The sequence below is a fragment of the Eleutherodactylus coqui genome, chromosome 6 (assembly GCF_035609145.1).
Source record: "Eleutherodactylus coqui strain aEleCoq1 chromosome 6, aEleCoq1.hap1, whole genome shotgun sequence".
NCBI lineage: Eukaryota > Metazoa > Chordata > Amphibia > Anura > Eleutherodactylidae > Eleutherodactylus > Eleutherodactylus coqui.
Genome location: NC_089842.1, coordinates 145,284,226 through 145,306,565, shown reverse-complemented (window position 1 = coordinate 145,306,565; position 22,340 = coordinate 145,284,226). Strand labels below are relative to the sequence as shown.

Sequence of the window (22,340 nt, the reverse complement as noted above, 5' to 3'; positions counted from 1 at the left end):
TACATCCTCAGAGAAGCTGATCAGGTTTGTTTGACAGGAGCGATCGCTCATAAACCTATGCTGATTCAGAGTTATACAGCTATTTACCTTGAAGTATACAGGATAGCATCTCTTAGAAACCCTTCAAACATTTTATCCACAATGGAAGTAAGACTTACCACCCTGTAGTTTCCAGGTTCACTTTTTGACCCCTTTTTGAATATCGGCACCACATTGGCTATGTGCCAATCCAGTGGAACAGCCCCCGTCACTATAGAGTCCTTAAATATAAGAAACAACGGTCTGTCTATCACATTACTTAAAGGGGTGGTCTCGCGAAACCAAGTGGGGGTATACACTTCTGTATGGCCATATTAATGCACTTTGTAATATACATTGTGCATTAAATATGAGCCATACAGAAGTTATTCCACTTACCTGCTCCGTTGCTAGCGTCCCCGTCTCCATGGCTCCGTCTAAATTCGCTGGCAGCTTGCTTTTTTAGACCCGCTTGCGCAGTCCGGTCTTCTCCTTTTAGCACGAGCCGCTTCAGTGTGCTCCCCGCTACAGCTCTTCTGCGCATGCGCAGACGAGCTGTCACTGCTCGGGAGCGCGCTGCAGCGGCCATTCTGTACCTTCCTCTGTTAGAGGAAGGTGCAGAAACTGGAGCTGCCCAGCGGAGAAGCCCAGCCCAGCAGCCCCGAGAAGCGTCCCAGGTAAGTGATTTGTGGGGGGGGGGCTGCCGCCGCTGCGCCGGGCTGCGCCGGGGGGGGGGGCTGCCGCTGCGCCGGGGGGGCTGTCGCTGCGATGGGGGGGCTGTCGCTAGGCCGGGGGGGGCTGTCGCTAGGCCGGGGGGGGCTGTCACTGCGATGGGGGGGCTGTCGCTAGGCCGGGGGGGGCTGCCGCTAGACCGGGGGGGGCTGTCGCTGCGATGGGGGGGCTGTCGCTAGGCCGGGGGGGGGGCTGCCGCTAGGCCGGGGGAACTAGCGCTGGGCTCCGGGGCCTTCACCTGGGCTGAGGGTCTAGCGCTGGGGAGCCGGGGGCTAGCGCCTTACCTGCTGCCTGGCGGTGGGCGTCTGGTCGGCGGCTGCGGGGCGTCTGGTCGGCGGCTGCGATGCGTCCGGTTGCCATGGAGACACAGCTGGCGGCGTCTCGGGAGCGCGCACGTCGGGCTGCAGCGAGCGACGGGGAAAAGAGCCGGCGGCCATCTTGAGGAAACTTTTATAAGTTGCTGAAACGCTGGAACGGTAAGTACGAACCAGCTAGAAATGTCATTTACAGGGGGGCTTAGTAATGTGTACTTAATGGGGGGGACTGGGCAAAAAAAAAATTTAACTGCTTCCTCGAGACATCTCCTTTAATTCCCTTAGAACCCAGGGGTGTATACCATTGGGACCCCATGATTTGTCTATTTTAATCTATTTAAGATTGCTGTGCACTTCTTCTTGGGTTAGACTGGTGACATTTAGTGATTTTCTCTATTACTAACCCTTTATACCTTTAAGGTATGAAGCTGTCACAGTCAGTAATTAGGATGTCTTTAAACATTACTCATTTATTGTCTGTACTCTTATTTTTGAGGACATTGTCCAGTCAATATGGTTAAGGGCATCTAAGAGCTGATCGAGCTTGGCCTTCTTAGGCCTTAGTCAGACGGGCGTTTTTTCGCGCGATTTGCGGATCGCATGACGGATGCGCATCCGCAAATCGCGTGACCGGTGCCCGAAAATCGCCCGAAAATCTGCTCCTAGCCGCGTTTCATTAGAAACAGGCTGGAGCTGTCCAGCGCATTGCATTCAATCAAGCCGGCAATACAGCCCGCTCCATTGAAAGCAATGCGCTGCGGGAGAGTGTGGGATGAATTGTCGGGAAGGGCTTAAAGGGGTTGTCCCGCGCCGAAACGGGGTTTGTTTTTTTTCAACAGCCCCCCCGTTCGGCGCGAGACAAACCCGATGCAGGGGTTAAAAATTAAAACCGGAGAGTGCTTACCTGAATCCCCGCGCTCCGGTGACTTCTTACTTACCTGCTGAAGATGGCCGCCGGGATCTTCTCCCTCGGTGGACCGCAGCTCTTCTGTGCGGTCCATTGCCGATTCCAGCCTCCTGATTGGCTGGAATCGGCACGTGACGGGGCGGAGCTACAAGGAGCCGCTCTCCGGCACGAGCGGCCCCATTGAGAAAAGAAGACCGGACTGCGCAAGCGCGTCTAATCTGGAGATTAGACGCTGAAAATTAGACGGCACCATGGAGACGAGGACGCTAGCAACGGAACAGGTAAGTAATTAACTTCTTATAACTTCTGTATGGCTCATAATTAATGCACAATGTACATTACAAAGTGCATTAATATGGCCATACAGAAGTGTATAGACCCACTTGCTTTCGCGGGACAACCCCTTTAAATATATAAGCCCTTCCCTGCAATTCATCCAGAAAAGTGTTAAAATAAAAAATATATATATACTCACCTGCTCCCGGCAGCCGGAGTTCCGCGCGGCCGGCCTGCAGTGGGTGTGAAGGGGGTGTGAGTCAGACCTGCCCCCTGATTGGCTCAGAGCTTTTTTTTGAACGCCTGCTTTCCCGCGGTCCCGTGGCACAGCAGAATTTCAGCTGCGAGTGTGCCACGGATATGGACGGCTTCCATAGGCTTAAATTGAAGCCGCGGGAGCCGTCCATGCCGCAGAACTGCAGGAAAATGGAGCATGCTGCGTTTCCTTCCCGTTCATGCGACCCGCAAGAAATCTCATCCGGATACTTTCAGCTGCCCTACGAATGCTAATGCATCCCTATGGGCAGCAAGACACATGGCTCTGTGGGGGCCACGTGAGGGTTTTTTAAAAATAAAATCCGCCCGTGGACTTTGGGCCTTAACAAAAAGATGATGTTAAAGCTTCTGAAACTACTTAGGTTTCCTCATCAAGCTGGTATGACAAAATATCTGAAGAATGTGTATAATATATATATATACACACACACAAACATACATTTATACATGGGGCAGTGACACAGCATGATTAATTTGCTTAAAAAAACATGGCACACATCTCTCAGCTGTCATGAAGTACTAAACATTCTTATAAATTCACGTTTCCACACCTTCCTGTCTTTCTGAGATTTGAAGTTGCCTTTTAGTATTACTATCCTCATATGTTCTACATTGTGTCTTTGGCTACTAAAATGTTCATCAGCAGGTACAGGAGTCTTTCTTTAATTGTGTGGCGATGAAACCCAATCCTTGCTCAAAGTTTTTGTCCTGTTACTTTTCTGCCTTACTCTCTGCAGCGATGATGTTACGTCAACACATGTGATCACTGCAGCCAATCACTGGTCTTAGCAATGTACAACAAAAGATTGCCGCGACCAGTGCTTGGCTGCAGGAGTCACATTGGTCAACGTGATATCATCGCTACAACCCTAGCAACTCTTTTAATGGCATCTGGAGTAGACTGTGTGTCACATGCCAGTCCTGTATTGTGTTTAATGCAAAGCATGTCTACCTGCTGTACTACTGGGTGAATAGTGCAACAACTGGAAAATTAAATAAAAAGAAATATGATAACAGGGGCAGAGAGAGCACTACATTTTTTCTGATATAGCCCCTTAAGCCAATATTTATTTTTAAATGAGCACCATTGATGTTGTGTAATGCAACAGAGTTAAAGGGGTTGTCCCGCGGCAGCAAGTGGGTCTATACACTTCTGTATGGCCATAATAATGCACTTTGTAATATACATTGTGCATTAATTATGAGCCATACAGAAGTTATAAAAAGTTTTATACTTACCTGCTCCGTTGCTGGCGTCCTCGTCTCCATGGTGCCGACTAATTTTCGCCCTCCGATGGCCAAATTAGCCGCGCTTGCGCAGTCCGGGTCTTCTGCAGTCTTCTATGGAGCCTTTCGTGCAGGATGCCGGCTCCGTGTAGCTCCGCCCCGTCACGTGCCGATTCCAGCCAATCAGGAGGCTGGAATCGGCAATGGACCGCACAGAAGAGCTGCGGTCCACGGAGACAGAGGATCCCGGCGGCCATCTTCAGCGGTAAGTATTGAAGTCACCGGAGCGCGGGGATTAAGGTAAGCGCTCCGGTAAGCTTTCTTTACCTCCCTGCATCGGGGTTGTCTCGCGCCGACCTGGGGGGGGGGGTTGAAAAAAAAAAAACCCGTTTCGGCGCGGGACAACCCCTTTAAAGAAGGGAGAATACCCTACAGCCATATGATTGGTCTGCTTGCATAGAAGTTTGACATTCTCAGAAGATAATCTTTTTAAGTATATACAATGAAACCTCGCAGTAGACCAACCCTTTATCTAGACCAGGGGTTCCCAACTCCAGTCCTCAACGACACCCAACAGGTCATGTTTTCAGGATATCCTATAGAGAGAACACCTGTGGGACCAACAAAAATTACATCACCTGTGCAACACTGAGGAAATCCTGAAAACATGACCTGTTCGGGTGCCTGAGGACTGGAGTTGGGGAACACTGATTTAGACCACATTCTCTGTAACAAATTTTCAGTTCCATAGTATTTCAAGCATAGTGGCTATTTTGAGACATCATGTTACTGTATAATAGTGTGAGCCAGAGGTGTAACTTGAAGCTTCTGGGCCCCAATGCAAAACCTGTAACAGGGCCCCCAACTATAATGCTTTATTCAAAGTCCTGGGCTCCATATATGGCGAAGAGAGGCCTTATGGGCCCCCTAAGGCTCCTGGGCCTGGGTGCAACCGCATCCCCTGCATCCCCTATAGTTACGCCCCTGGTGTGAGCCTTCAGAATTTCTAATCCTATTTTACTTCTAAGTGAAACCCACTCAGGTAGAGATAATATAATAAAATGAAAAGTTACATGCATGGCTAGTCTTAGGGCTTTGTCACTCATGTGGTTTCACAGAGCACATAATCTATCATTACTGTCACTGGGTCCATGGAGCTTGCATCATGCATCCAAACCATGGCTCCTAAGACTATGGAGAGGTAACTGCTCAAACTGCATTCTCAAGTTTGACTGAAAAGTGTTATTAAGAATCTTACGAAAAGGTTATTTGTGCATTTTAATGACTGTATTATTTGGACACTATACGGCACACTAAGGGAAGATAATAGAATGCAAGAAACTGCAGCAACCTAAGATCAGCCCTTGTGTGTAATGCTGCTTTCAATGAAGAAGCTTTGATAATCTGTATCAGTTCTAGAATGCTTTTAACTACAAATTTGCTAGACAGAGCCAGGTTTATATAGGCCTTCAAGCAAAAGAGATACAGTTGGCCTCTTGTCTACTCCATGCTTGACTTGACAAGCATAGAGTGCATTTCCTCAGAGTAGTAAGAGCCCCCTCAAGTGCAGTGGACTCTCGCATTTCCCTGCTTCTACAGGAACCAACATATACTCTGGGCTACTGTATGGTCATTATGATAGCCCTACACCCTGTAGAACATGATGATCTATTAACAGAAATTGTATTATTAAATTAGCCGTGCACTGTAGAAATGTCCCACTAATATTGGCAAGATCTGAGAAGACAAAAGTACAATAAGCCACTGCCAGATATCGATTCTGCTGAGCTCCTGGTTGAACCAAGGATCAGACGTTAAATCTAGAAATGCCCAGGAGTCTCCACCAACTTGATCTGGCCCTGTATAAGGGCAATCGAGCTATCACCTTAACATATTTTGTTTGGAGAACCCAGGATCGGACATATTGGAATTTATTCCATTAAATCATGTATTCCACCAGGAAATAAATGGCTTATACCCCACTTCCTACGACAGTAGACATGTTTGCTAAGCTAATCCAATCATGCATTTTTAAGGGGTGGGGGAATGGGGTTTAGCCAGCAGCCATATAAAGAGTCAGCTTAGGGTTTCACACCATCAGTTCTTACTTCTTATTAAAATGTTCAGACTTCTTCAGCATAAATTCCTGACTCTGACATAAAGGCTTTTCACTGGTATTTTGAGGCAGTGACTTTGCAAATATTTGCTTTGTATAAAATATCTGATTTCTTTACCACAATGATGTTTGTGTTATAGGTCAAAGCCATTCTATTTCTGAAAAGTATTTCTATATAATAGACTGTATTCCTTCTATCTCTGTTTCTTTCTTAGACCTAGGGTAGTTTTATTAATCACTTACTTTTGACTTCTAGCACTATCCCTTATATCATTTATATTACAATAGTTTATATTATACTACATGGTCAAATGCATGACCGTATTACGGTTCTCTGATAGTTCTTTGCTCAGACAAAGGTCATCAGATGCCGAAACATACACCCCTATCAACGCCATTTTATAATGTCTAACTGTCCAGGGCATAATCCTCAGACAACAACCGATTATCAGTCAACAAATCCAACAAATGAGATCATCAGATTGTGTGAAAATCAGTTTGTTGGATGAAAAAACATGCCCAATTCATGACCAACAATTTGAAAAAAGCCATCAGAATCATGTTTTAGCCAGAGGTTACGTATATGATTCTAGGGAAAGCTAGGTGCGGTACATTGTAAAAGGAGTATGTCATAAAAAATACTGCTTAGGAATTTCTGTCTCTTATGGACTGAGCAAATACATTGAATTATCACATAAAGACATAGATACATGTAAATTCTATAAATAATTTAATTTATATTATTATATCATTTAGCACATTGTTTGTTGACCAATGAATCCTCTGTACCTGAATGTTCCTACAAAGTTTACAACAAATAATTTAAAACCGAACATCTCCATCCGGACTCATCAAACAGATTTTCATTGGTGTAAGATTGCAACATTGCAGTAAATGATGAGATCACCTGTACCACTATTATTTTCCTTTGTCCAGATTGTTATTCATCTTCTTTTGCCCTTATTTTTTTAATTACTGTGACAAATGATGTGAATTATGGCACACTAGTGAGCAACAATGGATGTGTTGAGCCAATATGAACCCATAAAAGACCCAGGCAAGTGATGTGTCTCAAATCTTAGAGCTGGTATGCTGTAGAGCAGGGGTACTCAATTGGTGGACTGTGGTCTGGATTGGGGATACCAACTGTTCTGACAAAAAAGATCTACCACCACATATGCATTGGAGAAATGCTTTGTCTATTCAAATACATGTAGTGGAATTACTTTAATCCCTTCCCGCTGTAAGACATACATTTACGTCCTGGACCGTCAGGGTATGTATGAAGAGAGGTTGCGGGGTGACCTCTCTTCATACAGCTTGGGCGTCAGCTGTTTATTACAGCTGACACCGGTGGGCAATACCCACTATTGGCCGTTCGGCCGATCGCGGCTTTTAACCCTTTAAATGCCGCTGTCAAATCTGACAGCGGCATTTAAATCCCCCGAACGATGTTTAGGAGTCCTGTACGGCCCCCCCGCGGGAAGATTGGGGGAGCCGTGCAGGTGTCATGGCAGCCGGGGGCCTTCTGAAAGCCATCCCCGTAGCATTAAGTCATACTGCAGGAGCGATCAAAGCATTGCATGTTGTAGTCCCCCAGGGTGATTTAAAAGAAACATTTAAAAAAAAGATCAATAAAGTTTTATTAATTGTAAAAAAAAAAAAGTCATAAAAGTTTAAATCACCCCCCTTTTGCCATATCTATAATAAAAAAAATCTAAATCATAAAAGAAAAATACATATTTGGTATCACCGCGTCCGTAAAAGTCCGATCTATCAAAGTAGTGCATTATTTACCCTGCACGGTGAACATCGTCCGAAAAAAAGAATAAAGAACTCCAAAAATGCACTTTTTCAGTTACCCTGTCTCCCAGAAAAAACGCAATAAAAGTGATCAAAAAGTCGTATGTATTCTGAATTGGTACTAATTGAAACTACAGGACATCCCGCAAAAAATGAGCCCTTGCTCAACCACGTCGACGGAAAAATAAAAAAGTTATTGCGCGCAAATAATTTGAAAAAATGAAACGTCTTTGAAAAAAAAAAGAGTAGTATAGTAAAAAAAAAAACTACACAAGTTTGGTATCGTAGCAATTGTACTGACCCATAGAATGAAGTTATCATGTCGTTTTTGTTGCAGTTTGTGTGCTGTAGAAACAAGACGCACTGAAAGATGGCAGAATGTCGTTTTTTTTCATCTTACTCCACTTAGAATTTTTAAAAAGTTTTTCAGTACGTTATATGGTACTTTAAATAGCACCATTAAAAAAACACAACTCGTCCTGCAAAAAACAAGCCCTCATACAGCAACATTGATGGATAAATGACGGAGTTACGATTTTTTTAAAGGGGGGAGGAAAAAACAAAAATGGGGAAAAAAAGGGGCATTGTCATTAAGGGGTTAAGCACCTAGCACACCATATCCTGAGGCTGGCCACTGTCAGAACTTTATATGTGCTGGTATCTGGAACTAAAGAGGACTCGGAAGTGGAAAATATAGATATTTATTTTATTGTCTGCTCTGTATTCTGAATTAATTTTAATGGCCTGGTCTGAATTAATTTTGCGGGTCTGAATAATTTAAGGGGTATGTTTCAGGGTCTGAATCAATTTTAGGGACTGGTCTGGGATCTGATTTCCCACTAAGAAATAATAATAAATCGTAATGTTTCACAAAATTAGTAGAGCTATTTACATCAAGAGGACAACATTTTTACTCCTGATTTTCAGCCCGCACGTTCATCTAACTGCAGACCCAGGTAATTGTCCGTTAAACTGGTTGAGTCCCCCTGTTCTAGAGTATCAGGCAGCAGCTTTGTATTGATCTTTTCCTAAAAATGTATGGCTTGGTTGAATATTTCAACTTACTATGGCTGTTTGCAGATATAAACATAGGAGGATGAGTTGTAATGTCAGTTATTGTCCTTCACATACTTACAAATGTCATATAGATGTTCTACCTGATTCAATCAGTTTTGCTCTCAGTGCTTTTTTACGTGTGTTATACAAAATTGACTAACATTACCCAGCCTTATCTCTAAACATACGTACTCCAACTGTGGTGATACACATGCTATATAACTATATATTCTTGTACAGAGCCCCTACATACAAAGTCGAGCCTTGTAAGTAGGAGCTTGAGTAATTCTTGTTAACTACGGTAGTACATCTACCATATGTGAAGGATCCAGAACACCATATCCTTCATCCACCATAGGCATACCAGGCAGTTTTCAACCAAGATTTCTATCTGTTACCCAAAGGATCTTGTGCACTATGTAGTAATATAAAATATACCAATATCCTTTGTTTACAATGAGCCCGCTGCTGAACATCACAAAGCATTGCCATGCTTGACTAACAAGGAAATAACTACATGTCTTCTTCTTACCCTTACATTCCTGGGGCTGGGGTGAATTTCATCACCCAAAGTTGAGGTGGAGGAGGACATTTCCAGAGGGACAATTAATAGTTATGAGGAAAGTTATAGTTACTTTATACATTGCAAAGTTACACTTGATTCCCTATAGTTGGGTATTCCTTTATTAAAAAGTCTTATGTACATAGCATTTTATGTTTTTTTAAATCATTACCCTTTTAAAGGGCATTATTAGAAAAAATATTCAAGAAAGTTAAAGCTTGTTACAAACTTTTAATCTTCAAATATCACTATGGTCTGAGCTGCCAAATCTTCAGCAACTTGACTATTTTAAATAATGGACATATACAATACTCTGTCATATATTCTACCAACTATTACAATTCTGAATTATATTTATTTAAACATATTTTAGAATTTTTATTTCTTTTTTTGCCTCTAATGATCAAGACAGTAACACCATTAGTTGTAGCTTATATTAGACCAATACATGAGATACACAAACAATTAAGGCTATTAGAAATGAATCCGTAAAAACAAGCAGCTAATAAACTCAAGTAGATTACACCAACATTAGCCATACCGATGGGATATCCTCAAACAGAACGTTTAGTGCAACCTATGGTGGCATCACACAACACAAATATGCAATAACGTGTACTTTACCTTGGATGGATGGTCCAGTCTTAACAACGATGACTATCGTCAGGCGGAAAATAGAAAACCAAAGATAAGAACTATGAAGCAGATGTAGGATAGAAGCCCAGTCTAGAGAATAATTAAGACAGAGAAATACACATCTGGAGGAGAATTAGATGCTCCGGCATCTCGGTATTCAATGGTTTGAAGGGCAGCAGGAGAGGCAGATAACTAGTGGTGAATAAATCTTTCTGAAAGGAATCCCGTTAGAGGATTAAAATGCTTCAAGTAGTAATACTGGACTATGTTACAGGAAACAATTTGGTGACCTCATTATTGCTGCTCCTATATTTTTCGAATACTTATGACTGAAATTTAGAAATTTCTTATAATTTATTGTAATATATCGTAAAAAATGTGCAAATATGATATTTTCTTAATGGGCGCAGAATAATATCAATGAAAATGTGTTAAAAATTTTATAAAAGGTGTTCAACATTGTGTTACAAAATTAAAATTCTGACTTTGTAGGCTAAAAAACTCTCAAATAATTTTTTCTTGTAAACATTTTTTTTCAGTTGCATTTCATAAGGTCCAGCTCATAGGAAGAGCAGTCAATATCAGCCATTTATATGTATGTAGATGTTTCTGAAGATACTGAGATATTAGACAATAGACTTTTTTTTTAATTTCCTGCATTTAAGAATACTACAAACTGTCTGTACCCAGTCTAAAATCCATGATTACAGGGAACAAAATATAGAATTCAACTGCTCAGTACTGAGATAAACTGAATGTGGGCAGCATTATGGCTCAATGGCTGGGAAGGGTATCCTTAAGGAGAGCACCTAGAAGGTATGAGGAGGTTTATAAAGCCATCCATGCTAATATGGTAGAAGATGGAATAACACCTCTTCACTGCTACCTATTGGAAGGCAGCATTCCTTCAAGTCAATGTCAGACTTTTTAACAAGTCTTGTTACAATGACTGGGAATTGTGAGCCAAAGTCATAGGCCCCTCGCTGGCCAAGCCAGAAACCTGCTGCATGCTGATGGGGACAATCATCCTAAAACAGTTGTCTGTGAATGGTTATCTTCTCCTTATGGAGAAGATTCTGGATTTCGCTCCCAATTCCCAGTCATAGTTACAAGGCTTGTTAAAAAATCTGACATTGACTTGAAGGAATGCTATTATCCAATAGGTGGCGCTATAGAGGCATTGTCCCATCTTCCCATTAGCTCAACGGTTAGCACTATGCTTTTACCTGACGAAAGGCAACATCCGCATAGAGTTCGTATGTTCTCCCCACGCTTGCATTGGTTTCCTCCTAAACTCCAAAAACACATTAATAGGCTAAATGATTTTCTATTAAATTGGCCCTTGTGTTTGCCTGAGATAGAGAAATTCTGAGCCCTATAGGAGGAAGGGACTGATATGAATGGCGACACTATATACCCAATGGAAAATCTTTAGTGTCCCTTTACTGACAGCCAAATACATTTGTCATTAACCAAGATGTAAGTTCTGCACTCCGTCTGTAATAATTATAGTACCAGTGGAGAACCAAAGTAAACCATACTATCCCAGACAAAGACTCCACAGCACTTCTGACAAATATTTGTGATGAATAATTTAGATTTTATTTATTTATCCAACATGATTGATTCCACATATAAAGAGTTTACAGTCAAGATGTAATGGATGACAGTAGATAAATGCAGTAGCCAAAGTATTGAGATATGGATGTTTCGGTCTCACTGACTTTTATCATCGAGAAAGGCATTGGTTTCAAATATTTGTCACGAATGCCATGGATTTTTTATCTTGGACATTATTGACTAAGATATGGAAGAGGTGGAAACAAAATTAAGACAGAAATAAAATAAACATTAGAAAAAAAAACAAACTTTAGATACCCTGACAGAGATTTCCAAATTCACAACAATTTGCAATAAAATACAAGAGGATCGGTCTTCAAAACTGTAGAGGAAAAGTTCTGCACAAAATTCAGAGCATATTGTGAATTTTTACAGTGTAAAGGGTAAAATTCATGGTAGAACCCATGACCAATCTTAAAGGGGCTATCTGGGGATTGGACCAGCCACTTCCGGCTGTGTTACAACAAGGAGTCATGTGGTATTGTGGCTATCCTGTATCGGTGACATGATAGGTGAGGAACAGGCTGCAAGCCTATTATACTAATTAAACAAGCCCCTCTTTATATCACTGCATGGGCTAGTGCTAATAGGTTTTAGGACAGGCCTGCAGAATGTTAGCAGTACATAAATGGATGAACAGCAGTAAGCAACAACCAACATTTGCTGAATGCATGTAGACAGGTCCAATTTGAATTCAGTACTTCAGACAGTTTTTGGTTTGGCACAAAGATTCCCTTTCCTATGTCTTCACTGTCACATCAAAGACAAAAAAATGTTTGAATGTTCACACTACTTTGCTATATTCTGAGGTTTGCCACTTGTTTGGCTGAAGACACTGTGCATTCCTAGAGGTCTTCTCTCTTTCCTATGCCATAGTTAGTGGATGGACACACAGAGTTTACAGCTTGCATCTGCATGGGTGGGTTACGTGTATACGGTCTGCTGATGAACACTGTTCTGCAGTACATCATAGGCTCAAGAAAAAGGTGCATGGTATACAAAGCCATAAAGTCCCAGATAGTCCAGCTGTTAGACCCCAACAAGGGTAAGACGTTGACAAGTGTTAAAGAAAAACCTACAGATAAAAGACATAGAAACCATAGGTTAATGTAATAAACACAACCAAATTGTATAAAGCCATTGTGGGGAATTTATTAACCCTCTCCAATCCACTGTCTGACCTCTGAAGACATTAGGATTTAAGGCTGTACAGCTCTGATGTTGCAAGACATCCGTCGGGGTTCTCTTACTGTATATTGCCAGTCTCTCTGCTGTCTGAGCCTATCCAACGTGTCACCTCATGCAGTACTGGCTTTAGCCAGCATATAGCGCTGTTGTATAACAGCAGAAAAAGAGTAAGCCCCCTAGGAAAACCAGGATACAAATTGGATTGGAAAGGGTTAATGACCGTCGATACACCTTTGAAGGCCTGCATCGGCAGGATATGTATAAAGAGAGATCGCACAGCGATCTCCCTCCATGCATCATGGCTGACGGCTGTTTCTTACAGGCGGCATCAGCTCCGATGAGCTGTTAACCCTTTAAGTGCCGCTGTCAATTCTGGCAGTGGCATTTAAATCCCCCCGAATGATGTTTAGGGGTCTGTATGGCCTCCTGCTATGCAATCGCAGGGAGCCGTGTGGGTGTCATGGCAGCCGGGGGCCTTCTGAAAGACCCCAGGGCTGTCATGGCAGAATGCCTATCAAACTATGCCCGTGGGGTGGCTTGATAGACTGCCTGCCCAATTGCAGTATGATGTAATACTGTGGCATTGCATCATACTGCAGGAGCGATCAAAGCATCACAAGTTGTTGTGCGCTCTGGACTAAAAAAAAGTAAAAAGAGCAACAATACAGTTTTACTAATTATTAAACAAAGTGAAAAAAAACAACTTTTGTTATATGTATAATAAAAGAATCTAAATAATAGAACAAAAATACATATCTGGTATCGCCGTATTCCTAAAACTCCAATCTATCAAAGTAACACATTATTTACCGCGCACGATGAACGTTGCCAGAAATGCGCCTTTTTTTGGTCACCCTATCGCCAAAAAAAAAATGCAATAAGAAGCGATCAAAAAGTCATATGTATTCCAAATTGAAAAGACTGGTGTTTGAAACGCTGGTCTTAATATAATCCCCGCCAGCATATGATGCACCTAATTTACAAGAAGGCTCACACCTCTTCATACATTAGGTGCATCTCAGTCCGTCTGTGCGCATAAATAGAAGTCTACTCCAACCATAAACTGGAGTCTATTTCTTATATAATTTACATCAGTTTCTGGTGTAAATTATATGTAAATCTGATAGGACGGGGTGGCCAAGCCTTATTTTACAGAAGTGGCACAAGTCATCATAAAGTAAAAAAGCTGTCATTTTTTTGCACAGGCAGAAATTGAGCCCAAATCTGTGAATTTTTAACACCATATTGCACTTGATACCCCCCCATCCCCCATTGTTCTAGAATCAGGGAATGTTCACATCTGGCAAACTTTCTGAAGCTGAAAAATTAAATCTGCTGTAGATTTGTTGTGGATTTTTTCTATTGCAGAACATCTGCAGCAAAATGGCCTTGTGTGAACATATCCTTACTGTATACAACTTTACACAATGATGGGGTACATACCAGACTTTTTATAGTACATTAAAGAAGATATATTAGTGCCCAAATTCACAGCTGCAGCTTGGCCTGCAGGAGTACCAGCTCATGGGACTTATGTAGAATGAACCAAATAGGAGTAGTAAGGAGGAGAATGAATGGTGCTGCCATTGAAGTGAATTCCTGGATATTGTATAGTGGAAAAGACCTTTATTGGAAATGCATTTTCAGGTTGCATTAACTCAAGCCAGTGAACTCAATCAGGACAACAGCAGATTTAAAAAAAATAAGCATTTGTAAATATTTAATGAATTCATTTATTATAGGTATTATGAAGTGACTCCATTATCTTGTCTTTTACTCTACTACAACTATAGGCCTTAGTCACACGGGCGTTTTTTCACGCGATTTGCGCATCGCATGACGGATGCGCATGCGCAAATCGCGTGACCGGCGCCGAAAAATCGGCCGAAAATCTGCTCCTAGCCGCGTTTCATTAGAAACGGGCCGGAGCTGTCCAGCGCATTGCATTCAATGGAGCCGGCAATACAGCCGGCTCCATTGAATGCAAGCGCTGCGGGCGAGTGTGGGATGAATTGTCGGGAAGGGGTTAAATATATAACCCCTTCCCTGCAATGCATCCTGAAAAGTGAAAAAATAAAAAAAATATATGTACTTACCTGCTCCTGGCAGCCAGAGATCCCCGCGGCCGTCCTGCAGTGGGTGTGAAGGGGGTGTGACTCAGGCTTGCCCCTGATTGGCTCAGCGCTGAGCCAATCAGAGGCAAGTCTCAGTCACACCCATTCATGAATTCATGAATGGGTGTGACTGAGATCAGCCTCTGATTGGCTCAGGCTGAGCCAATCAGGGGCAAGCCTGAGTCACACCCCCTTCACACCCACTGCAGGACGGCCGCGGGGATCTCAGGCTGCCGGGAGCAGGTGAGTACATCCTTTTTTTTTATTTTTTCAGTTTTCAGGATGCATTGCAGGGAAGGGGTTATATATTTAACCCCTTCCCGACAATTCATCCCGCGCACGCCGGCAGCCCATTGCTTTCAATGGAGTCGGCTGTATTGCCGGCTCCATTGAATTCAATGGGCAAACATCGTTCTTCTCTGCCACAGCTGTTCCAGCTGTGGCAGAGAAGAATGATTTGTCTTCTATATGTTCTCAATGGGGTCGGCGCTGCTGCCTCCGGCCCCATTGAGCGCATATAGAGAAGAGAACAAGAATCGCAGATCGCAGATAGGTGCGATCTGCGATTTCTGTTCTCTAATTTATCGGACGAGCGCATAAAAAGCGCTCATGTGTCCGATACCATTGCAAAGCAATGGTTTTAAAAAATCGCCGGACGCATGCGCATGCGCAAATCGCGGCAATAAACGCCCGTGTGACTGAGCCCATACTAAGTAGGCAATCTCTTTAAATCACCATATTTTTTGGACTACAGGATGTATTTTTTGGCAAGATAAAACTCTTAACTAGAAAAGCATGTGGGTCTTGGCGTCCTATAACCTGAACTCAACAGGATCTGGCAGCACCAGAGCCCCCTGACGATTTGCTTATGGACCAGCCAGAGCGCTGATAAAGCGCTCTGCCAAGTCCCAGAGAGTACTCATGCACTTGCATTTAGGGCTTTTTTAAATGACTATTTTTGGTCTGTGTGCTGTCCATGCATTTCACCGCGCAGACCAATTATAGTCTACGGGACGGTACAAAACATTCTGCTAGTCTGTGTGAAAAAAATTGCTGCATGTCTTATTTTCCTCTGTATCACATATGAGAATAGGGCATGCAGTGTCCATTGACCATGAAGATTGGGCAGCACATAGGCAGGTGCCAGTGTGCTGTCTGATGTAAGTTGCTCCCAAGATTCTTGAACGCAGCTTGCTTATGACTGCGTGAATACAGTTTAACAGGAACCCCGCTCACCTAACCTAGAATACCAAAAATGGAAGCTCTACCCTAAACTGACCTTATAACATTGAACCGACCACTTAGTTAAACCACCTGTGAAGTTTTAATTAGTATGAAACATTTTTCTCCTATTTTTTTGATGTCTAAACCTGGGTGCATCTTATAGTCTGAAAAATACAACAAATCACTTGATTGCTATGATTGTAAACAAGTTGACTATTATTATTATAAGACACATATATTGCATATTGTACAAACCAAGATTTATTTGCTTTTATACTAGCAGTGATTTTATTTACCGTATATACTCGAGTATTAGCCGACCCAAGTATAAGCCGAGTCAATAGGTTTTACCACAAAAATTTGGTAAAACTTATTGACTCGAGTATAAGCCTAGCTATACTAGATTATATACTAGGTAAAACAAAAACACAATACTCACCTCTCAGCCGGCCTCTGTGTCCCCGGCGGTGTGGCAACTTGCTTCAGACTTCTCCTCGCTGTCATCTCCCTGCTCGATTTTCAATTCCCCGCCGTCAGCGCTGTGTAAGTAAGCATTGTGATTGGATTGAGTGCCAGTCAAACACAGCTGGCGGGGGAATTGAAAGCTGAGCAGGGAGATCACAGAGGGGAGAATTCTCAAGCAGCTTGCCGCACCGCCGGGGAGACCAACGCGCCTGGGACACAGACGCCAGCTGGGACGTTGGTATTGCGGGGGTTTTTTGTTGATTTTTTTTTTTTAACCTCACTCGAGTATAAGCCGGAGGGGGCTTTTTCAGCATAAAAAATGTGTAGAAAAACAAGGCTTATAATCGAGTATATATGGTACTTGATTTTATAAGATCAATTGTGTAATTATTTACTTTTTTATTACCGTTATTTACTTCTGGATTTCATGTATCTTATATTTCTGCTGTTATTTATTATAGTATATATTAGAATGTCCGTGCAATAAAAAATACATTGGAACAACTAAAAATAAACTAAAAGGACACGTCTTTCACAGCATAAATGTAATGGTATTACTAATCACAGCATTCCTCGACATTTTTTAGAATCACATAATGGGGATAATAAAGGATTGAAAATAACACCTATAGAGCAGGTCATAACAAAATCTACTGAAATACTCCAAAAGAAAGAGATGTATTGGATCTTCCGTTTACAGGGTTTAAATGAGCAATTGGAGAAAATATAGAAATCAATATTTAATAGATAAATGTTACTTTGTGATGAATTTAAATGCATTAATTGAATATATATGGTTGTTGTTTATAGTTTTTTTGTTTTGTGTTTTTTATTTTTTTGTATGAAAAAATGTCTTTATAAGGGCGCCCACCCACTGGCATTTGCGATTTCCGTGCGTGAAAAACGCAGCGTTTTCGGCGCGTTTTTTTGCGGCATTTTCGCTGCTTTTTCGCGCCTTTTCCGTTAATTTCCATTGACATTCATGGGTGCATTAAGAGAAAAATAAGGACACATATGCAACTGACAGTTCCTATGTTAAAAATTGCAACGGACCGGAAAAAAAAACGCCAGTGGACAGGAGCACATTCAAAACTAATTGCTCTTGAGAAAAAACGCAAAACGCAAAGGAAAAAAAAACGCCAGTGGGTGGGCGCCCTTAATTTGGTGTTTTTTAAGTAAGATCTCTGTTAGGCTTTAGTCAGACGGGTGTTTTTTCGCGCGACTTGCGCATGCGCATGCGTCCGGTGATTTTTAAAAACCATTGTTTTGCAATGGTATCGGACACATGAGCGCTTTTTATGCGCTCGTCCGATAAATTATAGAACAGAAATCGCAGATCGCACCTATCTGCGATTCCTGTTCTCTTCTCTATATGCGCTCAATGGGGCCGACGGCAGCAGCGCCGACCCCATTGAGAACATATAGAAGTCAAATCATTCTTCTCTGCCACAGCTGTAACAGCTGTGGCAGAGAAGAACGATGTTTGCCCATTGAATTCAATGGAGCCGGCAATACAGCCGGCTCCATTGAAAGCAATGGGCTGCCGGCGTGCGCGGGATGAATTGTCGGGAAGGGCTTAAATATATAAGCCCTTCCCTGCAATTCATCCAGAAATGTGTTAAAATAAAAAATATATATATACTCACCTTGTTCCGGCAGACGGAGTTCAGAGCGGCCGGCCTGCAGTGGGTGTGAAGGGGGTGTGAGTCAGAGCTGCCCCTGATTGGCTCAGCGCTGAGCCAATCAGAGGCAGCTCTCACTCACACCCATTCATAAATTCATGAATGGGTGTGAGTGAGTGCTGCCTCTGAATGGTACTACTGAATGGTACCGACATTAAACAATGGTGGCAAGAGTACACAGCAGAACTATATGCAGATAATCAACCACACCAATCCGTCAGCCAGGAATATTCGATGGAACATGAACCAGATATTTTTGAGGACTGGACGCTGAAACAATTACCAAACAGGAAAGCCTCAGGCATCAACTGCATACCAACCCAATTACTCAAACCAATACCAAATCCAATGCTAACAACTAGAGATGAGCGAGCACCAAAATGCTCGGGTGCTCGTTACTCGGAACGAACTTTTCGCGATGCTCGAGGGTTCGTTTCGAATAATGAACCCCATTGAAGTCAATGGGCGACCCGAGCATTTTTGTATTTCGCCGATGCTCGCTAAGGTTTTCATGTGTGAAAATCTGGGCAATTCAACAAAGTGATGGGAACGACACAGCAACGGATAGGGCAGGCGAGGGGCTACGTGTTGGGCTGCATCTCAAGTTCACAGGTCCCACTATTAAGCCACAATAGCGGTAAGAGTGGGCCCCCCCCCTCCCAAAAACTTTTACTTCTGAAAAGCCCTCATTAGCATGGCATACCTTTGCTAAGCACCACACTAGCTACAACAAAGCACAATCACTGCCTGGATGACACTCCGCTGCCACTTCTCCTGGGTTACATGCTGACCAACCGCCCCCCCTCCCCCCCACAGCGCACACCAAAGTGTCCCTGCGCAGCCTTCAGCTGCCCTCATGCCACACCACCCTCATGTCTATTTAGAAGTGCGTCTGCCATGAGGAGGAACCGCAGGCACACACTGCAGAGGGGTTGGCACGGCTAGGCAGCGACCCTCTTTAAAAGGGGCGGGGCGATAGCCCACAATGCTGTACAGAAGCAATGAGAAATAGAATCCTGTGCCACCGCCATCAGGAGCTGCACACGTGGGCATAGCAATGGGGAACCTATGTGCCACACACTATTCATTCTGTCAAGGTGTCTGCATGCCCCAGTCAGACTGGTAATATGTACCTTAACAGTAACCGCGTTGGTGGTAATGTGGTGGTGACTGCGGACCTAGTAGCGCGGTTTTATTTTGTTGGTTTTCGGAATGTGGCCAGGATTAAGTGGGCCGTGGCGGGGGGATGGTGGGGGGGCTCTCTTGTAGTGTCGGTAAAGGTGAAATTCTTGGACTGCCACCAGACGAACCAATGCAAAGGCATTTGCCAAGAATGTTTTCCCTGTTGGAGGAGGAGGGGGATGTTTTTGAGGCACTACGTGTCCTCTCCACGTGTTCGTGGTTATATGCACCTTAACAGTAACCGCGTTGGTGGTAATGTGGTGGTGACTGCGGACCTAGTAGCGCGGTTTTATTTTGTTGGTTTTCGGAATGTGGCCAGGATTAAGTGGGCCGTGGCGGGGGGATGGTGGGGGGGCTCTCTTGTAGTGTCGGTAAAGGTGAAATTCTTGGACTGCCACCAGACGAACCAATGCAAAGGCATTTGCCAAGAATGTTTTCCCTGTTGGAGGAGGAGGGGGATGTTTTTGAGGCACCACGTGTCCGTGGTTATATGCACCTTAACAGTAACCGCGTTGGTGGGAAATGGCCTCGCCGCCATCATGTCTTTGGGAAGCCTCTGTTTCCACACCCCAGAGACATACCATTAGCAGCGGTATAGGCAGAGCCCATAATTCGTAACATTTCAGCCGTAGCATTAGGACAGGCCCCACTAACATATCACTAGCAGCATTATAGGAGGAGCGCAGTCTTCGTTCCATGTCAGCAATAGTAGCACTCAAGACAGGCCCCAGTAACAATTCCGAAGCAGCAGTATAGCGGGAGCGCAGTCTTCGTTCCATGTCAGCAATAGTAGCACACAAGACAGGCCCCAGTAACAATTCCGAAGCAGCAGTATAGCGGGAGCGCAGTCTTCGTTCCATGTCAGCAATAGTAGCACTCAAGACAGGCCCCAGTAAAAATTCCGAAGCAGCAGTATAGCGGGAGCGCAGTCTTCGTTCCATGTCAGCAATAGTAGCACTCAAGACAGGCCCCAGTAACAATTCCGAAGCAGCAGTATAGCGGGAGCGCAGTCTTCGTTCCATGTCAGCAATAGTAGCACTCAAGACAGGCCCCAGTAACAATTCCGAAGCAGCAGTATAGCGGGAGCGCAGTCTTCGTTCCATGTCAGCAATAGTAGCACTCAAGACAGGCCCCAGTAACAATTCCGAAGCAGCAGTATAGCGGGAGCGCAGTCTTCGTTCCATTTCAGTAGCTGCAGTATAGCCAAGGCCCAAGTTACATTTATGTAGCTAAAGTGTAGGCCAACCCCACACACACTTCTGTACCATGAGTGCAGGCGAAGAACATACAAATTGCTATGATTACACTGTAGGTGAGGGCCCAAAAAAATTGGTGTACCAACAGTACTAATGTACCTCAGTAAAAATTGGCCATGCCCAACCAAGATGGCAGGTGAAACCCATTAATCGCTTTGGTTAATGTGGCTTAAGTGGTAACTAGGCCTGGAGGCAGCGCAGTTTAACGAAAAATTGGTTCTAGTTAAAGTTTCCACGCTTTTAAGAGCATTGAAACATATAAAAATTGTTTCGAAAAATTAGATGAGTGAGCCTTGTGGCCCTAAGAAAAATTGCCCGTTCAGCGTGATTACGTGAGGTTTCAGGAGGAGGAGCAGGAGGAGGAGGAGGAATATTAGACACAGATTGATGAAGCAGAAATGTCCCCGTTTTGGATGGTGAGAGAGAACGTAGCTTCCATCCGCGGGTGCAGCCTACGTATTGCTTACGTATCGCTGCTGTCCGCTGGTGGAGAAGAGAAGTCTGGGGAAATCCAGGCTTTGTTCATCTTGATGAGTGTTAGCCTGTCGGCACTGTCGGTTGACAGGCGGGTACGCTTATCTGTGATGATTCCCCCAGCCGCACTAAACACCCTCTCCGACAAGACGCTAGCCGCAGGACAAGCAAGCACCTCCAGGGCATACAGCGCTAGTTCAGGCCACGTGTCCAGCTTCGACACCCAGTAGTTGTAGGGGGCAGAGGCGTCACCGAGGATGGTCGTGCGATCGGCTACGTACTCCCTCACCATCCTTTTACAGTGCTCCCGCCGACTCAGCCTTGACTGGGGAGCGGTGACACAGTCTTGCTGGGGAGCCATAAAGCTGGCCAGGCCCTTAAAGACTGTTGCACTGCCTGGGCTGTACATGCTGCTCGATCTACGCACCTCCCCTGCTACCTGGCCCTCGGAACTGCGCCTTCTGCCACTAGCGCTGTCGGATGGGAATTTTACCATCAGCTTGTCTGCCAGGGTCCTGTGGTATAGCAACACTCTCAAACCCCTTTCCTCTTCAGGAATGAGAGTGGGAAGGTTCTCCTTATAGCGTGGGTCGAGCAGTGTGTACACCCAGTAATCCGTAGTGGCCAGAATGCGTTGAATGCGAGGGTCACGAGAAAGGCATCCTAACATGAAGTCAGCCATGTGTACCAGGGTACCTGTACGCAACACATGGCTGTCCGCACTAGGAAGATCACTTTCAGGATCCTCCTCCTCCTCCTCCTCCTCCTCAGGCCATACACGCTGAAATGATGACAGGCAAGCAGCATGGGTACCATCAGCAGTGGGCCAAGCTGTCTCTTCCCCCTCCTCCTCATCCTCCTCATGCTCCTCCTCCTCCTGAACGCGCTGAGATATAGACAGGAGGGTGCTCTGACTATCCAGCGACATACTGTCTTCCCCCGGCTCGGTTTCCGAGCGCAAAGCGGCTGCCTTTATGGTTTGCAGGGAACTTCTCAAGATGCATAGCAGAGGAATGGTGACGCTAATGATTGCAGCATCGCCGCTCACCACCTGGGTAGACTGCTCAAAGTTTCGAAGGACCTGGCAGATGTCTGCCAACCAGGCCCACTCTTCTGAAAAGAATTGAGGAGGCTGACTCCCACTGCGCCGCCCATGTTGGAGTTGGTTTCCACTATAGCTCTATGCTGCTCATAGAGTCTAGCCAACATGTG

At 44.1% G+C, this 22,340-nt stretch overlaps 1 protein-coding gene across 7 annotated transcripts in view; it reads right to left on the bottom strand.

The window, feature by feature from the left end:
• Positions 1-9,410: 9,410 nt before the first annotated feature.
• The window catches only part of FLT3LG (fms related receptor tyrosine kinase 3 ligand), a 111,300-nt gene continuing 98,370 nt past the window's right edge, over positions 9,411-22,340 (bottom strand). For 4 of the 7 annotated variants that reach the window (XM_066607828.1, XM_066607827.1, XM_066607824.1 and 1 more), the window contains one exon: positions 9,412-12,618. Coding sequence is in view for 1 of the 7 variants with exons in the window: in XM_066607826.1 (XP_066463923.1) it covers positions 12,607-12,618 (12 nt within the window). In the remaining 6 variants the exon portion in view is untranslated. Of the gene's footprint in view, positions 12,619-12,672; positions 12,908-22,340 lie in introns of those variants that run through there. The other 3 variants (XM_066607823.1, XM_066607826.1, XM_066607825.1) reach the window with 3 other exon arrangements.